General features: G+C 36.9%; 2 protein-coding genes across 2 annotated transcripts; one reads left to right on the top strand and one right to left on the bottom strand.

The window, feature by feature from the left end:
• Positions 1-461: 461 nt before the first annotated feature.
• On the top strand, positions 462-2,988 carry Sas10 (UTP3 small subunit processome component Sas10). Its single transcript, XM_089636277.1, has 2 exons — positions 462-607; positions 1,601-2,988. Exons 1-2 carry the CDS (start codon positions 591-593, stop codon positions 2,913-2,915), a joined length of 1,332 nt encoding a protein of 443 aa, XP_089492403.1. The 5' UTR covers positions 462-590; the 3' UTR covers positions 2,916-2,988.
• On the bottom strand, positions 2,943-18,699 carry Nle (notchless protein homolog 1). The gene is made up of 9 exons (XM_089636276.1): positions 18,454-18,699; positions 18,191-18,351; positions 9,675-9,811; positions 8,296-8,470; positions 7,380-7,699; positions 6,436-6,625; positions 4,960-5,123; positions 4,253-4,379; positions 2,943-3,072 (listed from the first exon to the last, which is right to left on the bottom strand). The coding sequence occupies exons 1-9, from the start codon at positions 18,595-18,597 to the stop codon at positions 3,060-3,062; spliced, it is 1,431 nt and encodes a 476-aa protein (XP_089492402.1). The 5' UTR covers positions 18,598-18,699; the 3' UTR covers positions 2,943-3,059.
• Positions 18,700-18,746: the final 47 nt, after the last annotated feature.

Here is an 18,746-nt window from a genome sequence, read left to right as displayed (position 1 = left end):
CATTTTTTTCTTATTAACAAATACAACAAATGACAGAATACAATTGAATATAAATCATAAACATAACATAACGTAACATAAATAAACCTAACATAAACATATAATAATATTGCATTTGAAAACGTTGCTATCTGCAGGTTTACATCATTGCCAGTATGAAAACCCTGGTTTAGCCCATTTTTTGCAAATGCAGTACTTACCTACCAAAATGTTGCCATACCAATGTAACATGCTTTGTCTATGTGTCCCGAAATCCACCCTCCCTTCACCACGATAAAAAACTGGCTCTGTCCGCAGCTGCCAGCTACTGCTCTTTTGATGTTTCGATCACGTAAATGTTCTTCCCATCACTACTGCAATGAGAGTGGTTTATTTATGACTACAATCCGACGCAACATCTATGGTGATTGGTTTATTTATGCATCTATGGAGAGTGGTTTATTTATGCATCTATGGTTCTAGGTGTCAAATTTGAAGCATGGTTTGGTTCAGTTCGGTTTCATTTTGTTGATTTCTTACCTCGTCGCGAAGTGATTAATAAATAGAGTACTGTTGATGAAATTTGACCACTTATTTAATTGTATGTGAAAATGGCCGAAAAAATTAAGTAAGTGCTACTTCTTGAATTTGATTAGAAAACCTATTTTTATTTATATGTAGCTCAGGATTCAACGTCAAGTTTGGTCATTTAAAATAATTATGTTCTGTGATAATCTATAAAAGTTTATCAAATCATTAAATGTATATCAACCCATTACTTAAATGTATTATTTAGAGTAATTAATTACAGAGCCTGGTTAGTTAACTTATAGTAAAGATTAAAGAGATATTCACTACTCTACCTAACCTAAAACAACACAATTCACTCTGACCTAAGCAACATGTTATTAATTCTGGTAAATTTTGGATAGGGCCTGACACGCTTATTACGAATAATTTTTAGAAAAAAACTTTATATTCGCCTTAATTACAATAAAAGAAAACTTTTTGCATTTCGGGCGGCGGAAAATTATGCATTTTGATTTTCAATTGCGTAAAACCAAAATTCACTCCGCGAATCGATGTGGCGACATTAGGAACGCACTGTTATGTTGGTATCACTGATGCATTAACAAGAGCTAAATACGACCGTTGCTATCTTCGTGGGATACCTAGGTTTGTGTAACATGGTTTGTGATACAAAGGAAAGTGCCCCTTAATAACGCCTGCTCGCGTCAAGGCAAGAAAAACATCCCAGTTTTCAACTAGTTTACCGGCTACGCTAGGTTTGTGTAACATGGTTTGTGATACAAATCCATTTGTCTTCCACGAAGTTAGCCATAGTCGTATCTACGCAATGTATCAGGGATACCAACATAACAGTGACGTACCTAATGGCAGCTAATTGCCGCCGCATCGATTCGCGAAGTGAATTTTGGTTAACGCAATTGAAAATTTAAATTCATAATTTTCCGCCGCCCGAAATGCCAAAAGTTTTCTTTTATAGTAATTAAGGCGAATATAAAGTTTTTTTCTAAAAAATATTCGTAATAAGCGTGTCAGGCCCTATCCAAAAATTACCTTAATTCTTGCCGCTAATGATTATTTTGTCTATTTGCAGGCTTGACACAAAGTTTGACTTGGAAGGAGACTATGACCCGTCTGACTCGGAGGACGAATATGACGAAAACGAAAAGCGTTTGCTCACCAAAGCTCGGAAGGGGTATGGCGGTGATTCCGGCAGTGAAGAGGAAGTGTACGGATTCTCAGAGTCCGATAAGGAGGAGGAGAGAGCGGACAGCGATGTGGAAGGACAGGAGGAGTCGGGAGATGACATACCGGACCTCAGGGCTTGGGGGCAAAACAAGAAGTTGTTCCACGGCACCGGCTTTGTGGACCAGGACTACGGCGGCTATGGGAAGGACGAAGTAGCCGCCAACTTCGAGGAAGAAGAGGCGAGGATTATTCAAACCAAACTCGTGGAACAACTCGACGACGATGACTTCTCCCTGGATTTCTTCACTTCTAAGAAAGCGGAAGACGGAGGAAAAAAGGAAAAGGATGGGGAAATTCTCATCAAAACCGATCTCTCACAAATGTCAAAAAGGCAAAAAATTCAATTCTTAGAAAAAGAATCCCCAGAATTCAACGGACTTGTCAACGACTTTAAAACTAAATTATCCACCGCTAAAGGAACTTTACTACCCTTCCTTAACTTGGCAAAAGAAGGAACAATACCCGACTGCGAAGCCGTCCACTTCGTCAAAACTATGTACGACCTCATTTTAAACTACTGCACGAATATCAGCTTTTACCTTTTATTAAAAGTTAAGAAATCAAATGTACAAAATCATCCCGCCATAAAGCGCTTGTACCAGTACAGGCAAATGCTGAATCAAATCGAGCCCATCTACGAAAGCGTCATCCAGCCTCAAATTGAAACAATACTTGCTGCCATTGAGAATGATGAATGCATCGAGATTGAATCCAAACAAAAGGTCAAGAAGGGTAAGTCTGCCAGGAAGTTGAATTTGATCAGCAAACTTGATAAGAAAGAACGTAAGAAACTTGAAGAATCAAACGATCCTGGTGAAGTGAACAGTGAGGATGGCTCTGACTCTGATAATAAGGAACAAGCTGAAATAGAGAAATCGCAGAATGGCTTGAACGTAACGGATGAGAAAGAAGAGAATGTTATGAATGGGGATGGGGGAGAAAAGAGAGCTATCACGTACCAGATGGCCAAGAACAAGGGGCTTACTCCTCACCGCAAGAAGGAGCAGAGGAATCCCAGAGTGAAGCACAGGAATAAGTACAGGAAAGCTAAGATCACCAGGAAAACATCCGTCCGGGAGGTGCGAACGGAAACTTCTCGCTATGCGGGAGAAATCACCGGTATTAAGTCCAATGTTAAAAAGAGTGTCAAAATCAGGTAAAATACTGTACACAATAAAATTATTTTTGTTTTCAAAATGTTTTATTAAAATAACAAGACAAAAAAAAACAAAATATGTATTTTTTTTATAAATCCTTTTGGTTCATTCTTCAGAATAGTTGTAGTTATGTCTTTTCGGAGCTTATCACTTTTGCCAACTGAAAAAAATTATTAAAAAATGTAAAGTAATTTATATTTATAATATACAGATACAAAAGTAAAGTACTGTTAACCCTTTCTAATGAATGATGCGGGACAGAGCTTCCAATGTGCTGAGTCCACATTCTTATCAAGCCATTTAGTCTGAAGACAGAAATAGGCTTTGAAAAGAGTCAATTAAAACACTTTATTATACGATAACCAATGTATTGTAAAAGTGATTGATTTAGTTCTGGGTCGATCAATCATTTTACACGACACTGGTAAAGTGATCGGGTCGAAAGGATTCGATCTTTGGGGATTGATGACGTATACCATAGATGTACAAGCTGTGTAGACTGGCCGTCTCGTTCTCGCCACAGATAATTACAGATAGTTAATCTGAAATGGACTGACTACGGTTCCAGTAAGTGGAGACTGATAAATGAATTACGTGGAACTTATTTTTTATACAGTTACTTTTGTGTGAGGTTTATCGGTATGCTAATTGCTTACATATGGTCCAATTTGGATACTAGGTACAAACTACAAGTAGTATCAAATACTACTATCACGGTGTTTCCCTAAAGGGTTAGGCAGAGAAGACAGACCTCGTTCATTCATATTCATGCATACTCTTCCGTAATAGCCCTCTGGGCGTTAAATGAATAAATAAATAAATTCTGACGACATGACCTGACTCAAATATTTGATTCACTTGGTCGTGCCATGTCATCCTTCCCCGATTTCTCCCACAAAATTAAATACCTATGTACTTTGAAATCAACAATTCAAACATATTCACAGCGATCAACCTTCCGCCATCGGGAACTGGTTCTATAAGTAACTTAAGAAGAAAGAAAGAGCAGTTTCATATTGGTCTCTGGTAACTGGAACCGCAAAGACAGTCTAATTCAGGTATCAACCATCTCCATTTCTCTGTCGCGACAACGAGATTTGTGACTCCCGATTTAAAGAATTTATACATTTATGGTCTAAGTTCTGGTCGGTCGCCACGTCCATCACGGGTGTTGACTGAGGTGACTCAGTTGATGGAATCTTTTTTGGAAAACTGATTCAATCGATTGTTGGTAGTTCATCCCAGATCTACCCAGGCATAGATTGAATCACTATACATAACATATTCTAGTGTAGGAATAAATTGTAGAACGTGAACAGGTATTAAAGAATTAAACATACAGTTTGAGGACTTTGTCTTTCCCTCCCGAAGCAACGCACGAGCCATCCGGTGACCAGTCCACTGCAAACACTGCATCAGCGTGGCCCGGGAGGTCCTGCTCAAGCTTTTTAGTCTTCATGTTAAATACTGAAATTAAATAATACATCATATATGAGTCATCGACTTGCAAAACCCGCGTTTGGAGATTTCTGCTGATTTTGATATATACGTACTGAAATGAACCTTATTTAAAAAAGTTGCCAAATTTGGATCCCACTTAAGATTTTTTGTTCGGTCCCTTGGAAAACTTCTTAAGGGGAGCGGTTGCACGGACTTTTTCATACAAAACTTAAATTTGGATATATTTTGAACAAACATATATTAACATTTTTATTTATGAAGAAGGTAGATTAATTTCTAAATTTGAATATAAAGCGTGGTGTTTTTTCTTTCTAACGGCTGTTCCGAAAAGCAAACAAATTGACTCAACGGGTAATAGCTGTGTATTCCCAAAACCGAACAAATTAGCCAGAGGAGTTAAGCGAGTTATACTCAAACCATCCGATTAGGTAATTGTGTTCATTATTCTTGCATTCTTTTCAAATTTCTACATTCGTACAAGGTTTTACTAAACACAGGGGATTAGCACAAAATGGATTGGGGGTCACGATCCTCAGCGATGAGGAACCGACTTAAGAAGAATGCAACTTATTGGTGAAATAAATACCTTTTAATGTGGAATCGGCACTTCCACTGACGAGAAGTCGAGAATCCGCCGACCAAGCGATCATGTAGACAGCCTGCACATGCCCTCGGAGGGACGTGATGAACTTCCCTGTGATGGCGTCCCATAACTTCACTGACTTGTCAAACGAAGCTGAGGCTATTATTCTGAAACCATATCCATATTATTTACATATTGTCTTCAGCCCCTCATATCGATAGTCAACTTCAAGCAATATTCTAAATCAAATATTATTACTATGTGCCTATTGACGTTAGAAAAGATTGCCCTAACATGAAATACGGGTAGCATTTTGACGACAAACCACGTGACAATCATTTTGGAACCAGGAGAGTTCCCAGCATGTCTTGAATAAATTACGACATCATTCGTACATTGACCGCCTGCGAACAAACATCAAAGTAACGAGACTTTCCACCGAAAAGTAAGGTAACAGTTTGCATTGTGGGACTTTTCTGCGCAGGGTTTGAATGCAAGTTTCTAGCTTACGTGACATAGCGGTTCTAGTTTGTGTGACAATGCTAAATATATGTATTATGGGCGTCCACTCAACGTGCACGTGTTTGTTATTACGGTAAGTAAATTATAACTCATTTGTAAAAGTGTAACTAAATACTACCATTATGGAAACAAGCAGAACTTATTTGCAGAATTTGGAAGTTTATTACTGCTGCTACCAATTCTGCAGTTGTAAAAAGAACTAGTAATTCGTAAACAGATTTTATTTTCGAAGTCTTAATAATGATGACACAATGCAAGTTGCCTCAAAACTGTGGGATTCATTTATTGACCAGTCATTGAAAGGGTGACGCTCAGCTCCTCGCAACATGGTTTGGTTCCCCTCACCCTTATATTCCTGTCTATCTATGTGTCCCCTCACCCTTATATTCCTGTCTATCTATGTGTCCCCTCACCCTTATATTCCTGTCTACTGTTTCTCATGTCTATCTATGTATGTACCTGTATTTTACCATGTAAATTTCGTGTTTTAGGATTTGTCTGACTAATGAACTGGACGATTGAAATGGTAGCATTTATTGAAAATAATAACTTTGGTCCAGCACTTGTCATAGTACACATGAATAATGCCGCTACGCCCACTACACTAAACTCACTTATTGATTTATTTACATCCAAATCGAGTTTTATACATTTAACATTTTTGTCAGTGAATATAAATTAATGCGGTAATATAAATTTACATCCGAATAAAAAAGTCATAAAGACAAATAATAAATAATAGCCTAGAAATAGTAAAAAAAATTAAGTATTTAACGATAATATCTGAATGGTAAGTTTAATGATCACAATATTTTTAACGATTTCGTGGCCAGAGTACACCAACGTAAAGTAATAATTCAATTAACATAATTAAAAATGCAGGTAACAAAACTCATGTTGACATTATTTTGGTCAAATTAAGAAAAAAAAATTATGTTTAAGGAAGTATTCCTTTACCTGGTGTCAGGAGAGAATTTTACATCATTTATGAGCTGCTGATGTCCAGTCATTCTTGCTAAAGGTTTCTTATCAGTTTCCGGAAGCCAAAGAAAGAGTGTGAAGTCGTCTGACCCTGAAACTAGTCTCTCCACCCCGTTGGGACAGACTACGTCATATTTTTCCTTGGCAAGTTTTTGTAGCTCTTTTTCTGTAAAATAAAAACATTACAACATTATTGGAAATAATTCAAGGTTGACTCAATAGTATGTATGTGTAATGGTTAAATAAGGGCTGAGATGTTAAATAAATAAAAAAATAAGTGTATATTTTTAAAAATACATACATAATAAAACTCTGATTTTAAACTAGTACATATTATACTAATGGAAAAAAATGTTTTTTTTGTCAAAGTGTTTTGTAGAGTACTTATCGAGCTTTTGTGGGAAATTTACATTACTTATTTCATCTAGAATGAATAAAAAAGATAATCAAAACGGATAATCACATTAATTTTGTTGTTTAAATCTTATAATAAATCTGGAGTATTCTTTTAACTCGAATTTTTAAATTGCGCTTAACCGGTCCATATGTAATTTTAATGGTAACAAAAGCTCCTGGCAGCGAATGTGTCAACACATGTGTGAGCCAGGCTTTAAATATAATATTGTGTTAGAGCTTATTCTTTAGAGCTTGGCTCTGCTTTCACAATGGTGATTCTGTGTAAAATAGAGTAGTAATATGTGAATTCTTCAACCACTCGACCAACTAACCGAATAACGTTACATCATCGGCGCTACAAACTTTGGAGTCTTAACTGCCTATAGAAAAAGCTTCCACACCTACCAGTTTTCTGCAGCCTGTGCCCAACACTGCCGTATTTGTCATCACACCATGAGTAAACCTATTCTAATACTCCTTGGCTCCAATTAGATAGATAATTGAATCCACAACTGTTAACTCACTGTCTTTAATTTGGCTGTGCGCATCCATGATGGGGTGGAAAGGTCCTATCCTGAGCACAAAGTCTGTGCTGAGCGCCAGGGTATTAACCCAGTGAGCGTGGCCCTCCAACAGGCGGCACAGCACTCCGTCCTCGGCCCGCCACACCCGGATGGTCCGGTCCTGCGATGCTGAGTAAATGAGGCCGGTGCCACCCCACTTGATCTGCGTCACAGACTTGGTGTGGCCGCCCAGGGTCAGGATGGACTGGCAGAGGACAGTATCCCATATCCTTATGTCTCCGTCTTTTGAAGCGCTTGCTAGCTTTCTGCACTCGGGGTTTCTGCAACCAAGTAAATAAGATACATTTTTTAACAACAGATTAAGAAGACAGGATGTAATGGTAGAATTAAAAATATATATTAACTACACAAAGGAGGCCCCGAGAGCAATAATTTTCCAATCTTCGGGGACCCTTTGTGGCGGGTCTTTTGAGAAAAAGGAGAGAGGAAACTCAGAGACCGGTAAATCATTCCACACCCAAGCAAAACAAGATTGAGTCGAACAAGAGCCCCGTTATCATGTGGCGAATGTCAGCCGTGTACAAATGTTATTAATGCATGTCTCTACTGCTCTCAACTCTCCGGAGCCAGTTGGACTAATTGGGGCACATTGTGAGGCTGAAGATAGTAAGAGAAGGAAGGAGACAAGGAAGAGGATAGATATAAAGTATCTGTCTATTCAAATCTGGTTACCAAACACGGCTAAAGCGATTTCAAACAGCGTTTCGATTCTGAATGGTAGTCTTTCACCAGGGCGGTATTGAGTGTATCTACCAATCTGCGAAGTCTTTTATATGGCAGACAGACTATAGCACGCTTCCGCTCTGTTCTGCTGAAATAAACAATATAAGTGTTGCGAATAGAAGATACAACTAACAAGTGATAGGGCTCCCAGGCCAGGGAAGATATCCACTGTTTGTGCCCCACCATGGTCCGGCCCATCTGCTTGCCGGTGTTGGGGTCCCACAGGATGAGGTGGCCCTGCTTGCACGCCGAGGCCAGCTTCGCCCCATCAGGGGACCAGCTGATGCACAGGACCCAGTTCTTGTGGCCTGCGGAGAGCATAGACAAATAGTAAAAAAAAAAATCAATTTGATAAAGCGGAACAATTACAGTACAGGTCGTACTGTATGGGGCCCATAGATAATTACTACTGATCCTGTTCAAATGCAAGTTCGCCCAACTGTTCAGTTTATTTTATTAAGTTAGGTTAGGTTAGATATGGGGCCATTTTTGAATCAGGGGGCGACTTTGATCATTGCTTCTTGATCATTGATCTCGCTTCTTTTTAATGATTATTATTTTGCCCAACATGAAAAGAAACAATTATAATAGTTTCATGTCATGTAAAAGTATTATCAGTGTCTATCAATATATTATATAACTAAGTTCTTCAATATTGAAAATTGCATTTTTTTTGTGATTGGCATATACATATACATATACATTGGCATATATATTGGCATATAGCTCATGAAAAATGGTATATCAAAGTCGTCCCACTACGAAAGGTCACTTTGATGACCACATTTCTATAGTTTAAACATTTATTTTGCTTCTTCGGCGACTGAAATAGATGCTCCTTATTGTATTTGGATCGATATGAAGTGTTTGTAAAATAATTTGTGTGTATTTACCATAGACATCCAAATTGATACACTTGCCCTAACATGAAATCTGGTTTCATTTCAACGAGATGGAGGCAGACGACGTGATCACATTTTTGGCACCAGGAGGATTTGAGAATGTTTTGACATCAGTCGTAAATTGACCGCCAAAGAGTGCACATTGAAATAACAAGGCCCTGTGCAAATAGGTGAAGTTCGCCAAAGTAAGATAAAGGTTTGCAGCGCAGTTCATTGTGGAACTTTGGTACTCGGGATCTGAATGTTTGTTTTTAAACGAGTGAGGTGGGTAAATTATAGCACATTTGTAAAAGTGTCTATCTAAAACTAAATAGTGTAACAAAATATTTAATTTTGAAACATCCAGGACTTTTGCAGTAAAGTTTTTATGCAGCCAGCAATTTGCGCGCCATTGTAAAAAACACTAGTGATTCGTAAGCAGATTTTATTTTCGAGGACTGAATAGTGATATTACAATGAAAATTGCCTGTATACTGGCAAATTAATTTGTTCTGCTCAACTTGGTTTGTTCCCCTATCCCTGTTGGCAGGTCTATCAATTTGAATGTCTGTGGTACTAACGATGTCCGGCGAGTTGGGATATTTGCCGAAATGAAAGAGGGAATAAATACCTTCACACGTGTGGTGCGGTGTTTGAGTATTGAGGTCCCAAAATCGGACGGTGGTGTCTCCTGAGCCACTGGCCAAGTACTTCCCACACGGACTGAAGTTCACTGATATAACTGCCTCTGCGTGTCCCGGTAGGGAACTGTAAAAATAAAGTAACAATAATAATGCAGTCGAACTTGGTTACAACGATCACGGCAATAGAGAGTTCACGGCTATAATGAGCAATTACAAAACAGTATTTTAGTTCAGGCTTATCTTCATATAATTGATATGACTGTTATAACGAGGTCGATTCCCTGATATACCGAGAAAATAATTTTGTCAACACAATTTGTGATAACATGAATGGGTTGCTGGGTCTGAAAAGTAGAAGAAAATTATTCATGAAGTAAAGTAACAAGCAAAGGGACGGGAATTTCCTATCTCGTTAGGGACGGATTCATATTTTTTATGGCACTACCTGTGTAAGATTGTCGGCTATGTGAACCATTTGCTATCCATCGGACACAGTGTAAAATTGTCATAAAATCTGCGAAATTGTTCCCTTTTCACATCTTCCTTTGTATTACAACTCAATTTTGTTTTAAAATATACTACAAAAAACTACCTACCGACCAGTCGCATTTCATTTTACTATAAACTAATTTAAAAATAAAACAATCTTAAAGTTAGAATTAAAGTTAGAATTCAAGTGAATATAATCATTTTTGCGTTTGCGCACTATCTGTGAGCTGCGCTATTCTAAAAAACGACAAACCGACATTAAATTTGTGTTTTATATCAACACCTTCTGACATACAAAAGAAGGTAACAAACAATCGTAATAAACATAGTGAAAAGTGAATCTAAATAACAAACATTAAAAATAATTACTACTAAACCAGTGAACCCGTTGTGCGCGAACGTGAATTTCATGATTTATTTTTCAAAAAAACAGTCGTTATATAAGTGTCAAAGAACTAAACCACAATTTAGACCTTTTGTACGACTATTTCGCAAGTCTACCAGTTATATTGGATTAAATCACGCTAATTGTGTATCGGTACTTGGCAGCGTGGTGAGAGGCGCCGACACATCCCGATCTACCTTCCTGGGACGTGAGTTCGAAACCCAGAGTAAACATTTATTTTTTACGTTGTGAAGTTTGATTTACATTTTGTCCAACAGATGGCAATCCAATAAATCATACAAAATAAATCCAATACTAAATCAAATATATACTGTAATTTTAAAAATAAATGTGATATTAAATCTAACAACAAAATAAACTAAATATAATATTCTAATACAAATCCTTCAAAACTGTAATACTAAAATATAATTTTTTTACAACTCAGTTTCTGTGTCGATTGTTCAGTGTAATACATAATAACTCCCTGCAATATGGAGAGCACCACCTGCAGCAAGTGCCCGGAACCCATACTCACGAGGGAATCAATGTTCTGGTGCTCCTCCTGCAAGGAGAGTCTACATTTCGCCTGCGGTGGCGTAAGTGAAGGTCATTACCGAAAACTCTCCCAAGAAAAACGCAATAATACCAAATGCACTGGCTGCAAGACGGAAACGCGCAGTACGGCGCGTTCTACTTCTATTTCCAGTAAGGAGACCCCAGCGGCCAGCACCACTAAAGTAGGTGAAACACAGCTCGACCTAATTACACATGAATTACGTCAAATCAAGACTGAGCTACAGGGATTCAAGAATGTTCAGGCGAAATTATACGAAATGTTCGATGAATTCAAGGACTTCAAGGCCTCGCTAACATTCTTTAATAGCAAAATGGAGGGATTTGAAGAAGACTTTAAAAAATCTCTGATAAAACTACAAAGCATAGACTCCGTTCAAAAAAAAAACACAGAACTCGAGGCAAAACTAACTATGCTCGAATTAAAGATCGACGATCAAGATCGGCAACAAAAAAATTTTGCTGCCGAAATAAGAGGTATACCGGAGGTTGAAGGTGAGAATTTGGCAAATATTTTATTTAACATAAATCAAGAAATAAAAACAAACACTACGAAAAATGACATTGAGACCAGCTATAGGTCTCCGGGTAAGACAATCCCCCAAAAAACCAGACCTATAATTGTGCGGTTTAAGCACGTTCACGTAAGAGATGTCTTTTTAAACGATGTAAAAAGGTACAATATGAATGCTGTGACTAAGGAAGACAAACTCAACACGACCTCAATAGGACTCTCCGGACCGCGCATGCCGGTATATATATCGGAACACCTGACTTCAACAAGTAAACGCCTACTTTACCTAGCGAAGAAGACGGCTACTGATAAAAAATTTGCATTCGTATGGGTAAAAGCGGGACGAGTATATATACGCCAAACCACGGAATCGAGAGCTATACATATCACCTCTGAGAATATCTTACTTGCACCATGACTCACAAATTCAATCATACCCATACTACCTGTATCCCTTTTCAAAATGTTAATCAGAGTGTTCCTATATTTCATGATATTTCTATTCCTTTCAAAAAAATACTACAATATTGCATTGTTCAATCCCCAAATAAGCACGATGTCAGACATTTCAATTAATAATTTAATTATTAACATCGTGGTGCATTTATATTACCCACACATTATCAGGAAATTCTTATATGACAAATTTACAACTATATCATTGTGTCTCTCTGACCCCGCTACTTTACTTCCTTATTATAAGAAATTACTAGCTAACCCTCAATTCACCACTAATACCAATTGCAATTTTTATTTGTACCATTCGAAGAACATGAAATGGCTAATGTTTTCTCACAATTTATGTATTACAATAATTTATGTATATTATTTTATTTCAATAACTGAGCAACCAAACTTATGTACTCTTTGTTCACACATCAAAAACATAAATTTACCATCCCAAATTAATATTACCGTGTGGGTTTACTTACAGATAACTTACTCTAAAAATGATCCAACATTCTTTTGAAATTCCTGATGAATCTATGCTCACATGCAACAATTATGTAGTTGATAATCCTAAAGACATAAATAAATACTGTTGGGAATCGTACAGTCTAAAAATTGTACACCAGAATATACGAAGTATTACCAATATTGATGATCTTCTCATATTTCTTGACCAACTTAAATTCACATTTGACATATTAGTTTTGACTGAGTGCTGGATCAATGAATACTATACCTCCAAAGAAATACAAAATTACACTGAATACCACACATCTATAAAAATAAATAAATCCAGTGGAATTGTTATCTATGTCAGGAACGAAATACAAGCTCAAGTTGACGAGCTCGCTTTATCACAAGCAAATTGTCTAAAAATAGTACTTAACAAAAATGTGTGCATATTTGCAATTTATAGATCACCATCTTTCAACAATATTGATACCTTTCTTAATTCACTACATTCCATCATTAACAGCACAAACAACTCAGAACATCAAATAATCATTGGAGACCTAAATGTCAATATAATCTTAGACAATCACCGTCAATGCGATGATTATTTATGTTTTCTGAGCGAAAACGGTTTCACTCCAACAATTAACACCCCCACTAGAGTACAAGGCACGAGCAAATCCTGCTTAGATCACATTAACATAAAAAATATTAAGTTCATAGACTCGTTTGTCATACACACAACAATTTCAGACCATTATACCACGGCGCTCGGTCTAAGAAATAAGCCCTCCTCTGCTGCTAAAAACAAATATATTTCTAGAATAAATTACAGCAGCCTGCTCGAGGAGCTACGTACAGAAAAGTGGCATAACGTACTGGATCAGACTGACACTAACCAAGCAATGGACGAATTTATTAAGAAATTGCAATTCTACATATCTAATAACACTGTCAACAAATGTATCCCAAACAAACAATTTAAACTCATGCCATGGATCTCCCCTGGCCTTGTCAAATCTATTCACAGACGAAACCAACTCCACAAAATTGCGAAAAGGCAACCAGATAATATTTTACTACAAGAACAATATAAGAAATATAGGAACTTGTGCAAAAAATTAATTAAAACAACAAAAGAAAAATTCTACAAACAATATATATACGAAAACACATTAACTCCGAAACGTTTCTGGGATATATTTCGAAAAATCACCAAAACAAAAAATAATAAGTCGTCATTCATACAATCATTAGACACTAAAAACACAAACACTGCTGACCCCAAGGGGATGGCTAATTTTGCAAATCATTATTTTACTTCCGTAGGAGCTTCACTCGCTAACAAAATACTCGATAAATGTAAGAAAACTGAATCCGATCTAGCCAACATACCTTCAACTGTTTATAATTGTAAATCAGATGAAATTCAAACTACGACTAATGAAGTAATGAAAATGATAGATGAACTCGAGACATCGAATGCTTGTGGGTCAGATAAAGTGTCAACAAATTTGCTAAAAGTGTTGAAACCACTTATAGCTAGTACTATTGCATTTATCTGTAATCTTAGTTTCAAATCAGGCATATTTCCGAACCACTTAAAAGAATCAATTGTCATACTGATTCACAAAAATGGAGACAAATCGGATATACAAAATTATCGGCCTATATCTCTACTAAATTCAATCTCAAAAATTATTGAGAAAATCGTCAAAAATCGTCTTAGTCTCTACCTAGAAAATCATAAGATCCTTTCCAAGAACCAATTTGGCTTTCGACCTGGTTTAGGAACAGAAGATGCTATTGCTTAACTGACTGATATTATTTCCAATAATATTGACCAGGGAGTTAAGTCCATCGCTCTCTTCCTTGATCTGGTAAAAGCTTTTGATACCATCTCGCATAAAATACTTCTGAAAAAACTACAGGCCATCGGCATTCAGGGACAGCTATTCAAATGGATGGTTAGTTACTTAGCGAACAGATACCAAAAAGTTAAAATTAATGATACAGTTAGCGATCCTGCCCTTATAGAATTTGGTGTACCGCAAGGGAGTACCCTAGGACCACTTCTGTTCAGTATTTATATAAATGATTTATGTAACAGTAATCTCTCCAATCACATCATAACATTTGCGGATGATACTGTCTTAATATTTGAAGGAAGAAACTGGAATGCTGTACACAACAAAGCAGAAGACGGTGTTAACCAGCTTAAATATTGGTTAGATTATAACCTTTTGACTCTCAATTCAGAAAAAACAAAATTTATACGATTCAGTGCGACAGAAGCGGGCCAACCCAAAGAATTATACAATATTTTCATACATAAATGCATCGAATCAAATATCTGTAATTGCTATAAATTAGAATGCGTGAACAGTATAAAATATCTCGGTATTGTTATCGACAAACATCTTAGATGGGACGGACATATAGACCTTGTGACTACTAAGGTTAGAAAGCTGACGCATATCTTTATGCCAATTAGAAATATCCTATGTCTAAAAGATTTAAGACTCATTTACAACGCTATGTGTGGGTCACTATTAGACTATGCATCATTAGGCTGGGGTGGATGCGCAAAAATGGTTTTAGACCACTTAGCAAAGGCCCAAAAATCCTTACTAAGAGTAATCATGAAAAAACCTTTTAGGTACCACAGCGATTCACTATTTGAAGAGTTACGAGTTCTAGATGTCAGACAATTATACATGAGGAAAATAATTTTGAACACTCATAAAAAACGTCATCTCTACCCATCTATTGACCACTCTCACGACACCCGACACTCACGGAGGAATCCAATCGTACCACCCACAACCAAAACTTCACTTGCTCAAAGACATTTTTCATTCCTAGGCCCAAAACTTTACAACTTTATACCTGATGCTTGGAAAAAGGAAAGCATAGGTGCTCTTCGTAAATCGATCACTGTCTGGCTTCACCAATTAGGGAGAAAAGAGTGTGAACTCACACTTTTCCAAAAATAAAACAAACAAAATATCAAACACATTAAGAAAACAAAAAAACAAACAAAACTAAACAAACCAAACAACAAGTTAACATCAGTTAACTTTATAACTTTTTGCTTTTAATCTTTTATAATAATATTTTTCTTTTTAATGTATCATTATTTTTTAGTTATATATATATATATATATATATATATATATATTTTTTTTAGTTATGTATATATTATATTACTTTTCTTTTTTTTCCTTTTTTGTTTTTGTTCTTACAAAATATGTATGCGTGCATGAATACTAACTCAATTTTGACTGTCCTAAAACGGGAATTCCTCCTAGTTGGGCAGTCAAAGTATTTTTTATCTACATGTGTCATTGTATCATCACCTGTACTAAATAAATAAATAAATAAAAAAAATAAATAAAAAACCAATAAATATGTTTATGAAGGTACCTAGTTACGAGTACCTACATCCCTGCACGGGGTAAATTTATGCCAGTTGTAACAGATATAAATTAAGCGATGCACAACTTTTTCAGGACAGGGCAAGCAGATTTTTTTTTTGTTTTCCTTGAGGGGGAGGGGGTTGACAGCGAAATTTAAGAGTTTCCATTTGGTTCCATTTAGGAAATGCAACATAAATTAACCAAAACTCTGTAAAAAATGTTCTCAGATAGGGTTTTAAAGGATTACCCCAAATATTTAGATTTTTCTCTATAGCCAAGTGGGCCGTATGAAATTGACATGCGGGCCGCAAAAATGGGGCCCAAGAATTTAAACATTGAGTAATATAAGTGTATTTTTCAAATTTATTTTGTTAATAGGTAATACCTACTCTATTTTGAAAATATACTTTACATTTGTGAATATATTGATAGTAGAGGCATTTAAGTAGGTACATACAACCGATTTGGATATAATGATTAACGGCTATAAGGAGCAAATTTAGTTGGTCCCCTTGTGCTCGTTATAACCAAGTTTGACTGTATACAGATCAAGCGTCACCCAGGTGAATACAATTCATCGAGAGAAGTGTGTTTGGGCATGTCTGTGTGTCTCGAGTGTCAATTTTATCTTCGGGTCAAAATTAATTAATCATTTCAAATATCAAAATTCTTTCTTGAACAGATAATAAATTGTATTGACCTGTCTGGGGCCTAAGAGTTTAAAGGTAAATTGGCGTTGTGAGCTTAGAGCGTATGAGAATACTACACTCGCCTGATACGGGATCCCCGCTGTGCTCCCCCGGTACGGCTCCCAACGTATGAATGATCGTACAACTCTTAGTATCAGAAAAGATGATAAGACGCTAGGTAGTTACAACGCATTGAAATTATTAAAATTCATTTGAGTGAATCAAATGCAAATCATCTTGAGTGATGAGGCCCATTTCCACCTTGGTGGCTTCGTCAACAAGCAAAATTGTCGCATCTGGGGCTCGGAAAACCCAAGAGTTATTGTTGAAAAGCCTCTCTATCCTCAACGTGTGACTGTTTGGTGCGGTTTATGGTCCGGCGGAGTAATTGGACCTTACTTTTTTGTAAATGAGGCTGGAGCAACAGTTACGGTGAATGGATTGCGCTATCGAGAGATGATTAATGATTTTTTATGGCCGGAATTGGATGGTATTGATCTGGACAGCGTTTACTTTCAACAAGACGGCGCTACGTGCCACACAAGCAACGAAACTATTTATCTTTTACGATTGAATATCAAAATAACACCTCTTATTGGAAAACCCTGCATAATGCTGATGATGAGGTGCTGATTGTTAACAGAATGGAAGATTTACAGTCTCTCTCGTGTCTAGGATGAACGAGGTATGTGTGAAGAATGAGTTAATGATGAATGTAAGTGAGTCTAAAGTGACGGTGTTTGAAAGAAAGAGTACGAAAACAGTGTGCAATATAGTTGTGAATGAGGAATACTTAATGAGGAACAGGTGGATGAGTTTGTGTGTTCAGGGAGTATGTTTACGAGAGATCGGAAGGCTGACAGAGATATTGAAAGAAGGGTAAATGCAGGTAACTCCATTAATGGAGGACTGAACGCAGTTGGCACTAACAAAAAATTGTCCAAAGAAGTGAAGCTAGCAGTCCACAATGGAGTGCTGGTACCTACCCTGATGTATGGCAGTGAGGCATGAAACTGGCAGAGGAAGGATGAAAGTAGACTGAATGCTGTAGAAATGAGATCCCTGAGGCGTATGTGTAGTAAAACCACGTATGATCGTGTGAGAAATGTGGAGATTCACAAAGAGTGATGTAAAGGCTGATGTAAGCGTAATGAGTAAGATCAAGAAAGGGACGCTTAGATGGTTTGGGCATGTGAATGGTAGCAGAAGTCGGGGACCCCCGAGGAAGACACGGCACTCAGAATAATAGAAGAGTATGTATGAGACAATGTATGACTGTGAATTAGGCACGGAGCGTGTGCCAAGACCGAGTTGTTTGGTGGTCCGCCCTCTCTGCCTACCCCTGAGTGAAACGGCGTGATGGTTAGTTAGTTAATGTAGTAAACATGTAGGGTGGCCATGTGTTGAAATTTGATTATACATAACATAACCTGTTAAATTATTATTGACATTTAGGTTATATATATATATATATATATATATATACCTCTTTTCATTGTACAAATAGAATTACGTTTAGTGACTATACCTTGTGCATCTTGTAACTGGCCGAACCCTGAATACCGCTTGTTGTTGATAGATAATATCCACTACTTCTTCAGAGTTCAATTTACTGATGTCTAAACTGCTCTCCAAAGTGGACGTTATTTCATTGTCATTGACGAAAAATAAGAACGGATTGTTTTCTTCCTGAAATACAAGGCAAAACATAAAAATAGAGTTTCACATGAACATAGCTTTTTCAAAATTAACAAAGCTCAAGTAAATTCAAGCGAATTATTACTGTTTTACCTGTACTAATAAAGCATTGCATATCAACTGTAATTGATCCCTCGTGATTTTTAGAGGCAAATCCAGAGGACTTCCAATTTCTTCACCGGTATCTGACTTAAACCGAGCTTGGATAGTTTGTGGGGTATCATCTTCTACGTCCATTTTGAAAATGTACTATAAATTGTTTAAAGATAGCGGTATTTATAACCTAAACATACAAGCCGCCAGTGTACTGTCACATGTGCGAAATGTCAAACAATTGTTTTTGACTTTTGACGTTTTATCAAAGACAATTTTCCACGATGATGTTT

This window comes from Hesperophylax consimilis, chromosome 10 (genome assembly GCF_061612785.1).
Source record: "Hesperophylax consimilis isolate HC1 chromosome 10, BYU_Hcon_1.0, whole genome shotgun sequence".
Classification (NCBI taxonomy): Eukaryota; Metazoa; Arthropoda; class Insecta; order Trichoptera; family Limnephilidae; genus Hesperophylax; species Hesperophylax consimilis.
The sequence above is the reverse complement of the archived record's forward strand: the minus strand, read 5'-3'. Positions and strand labels throughout refer to the sequence as shown.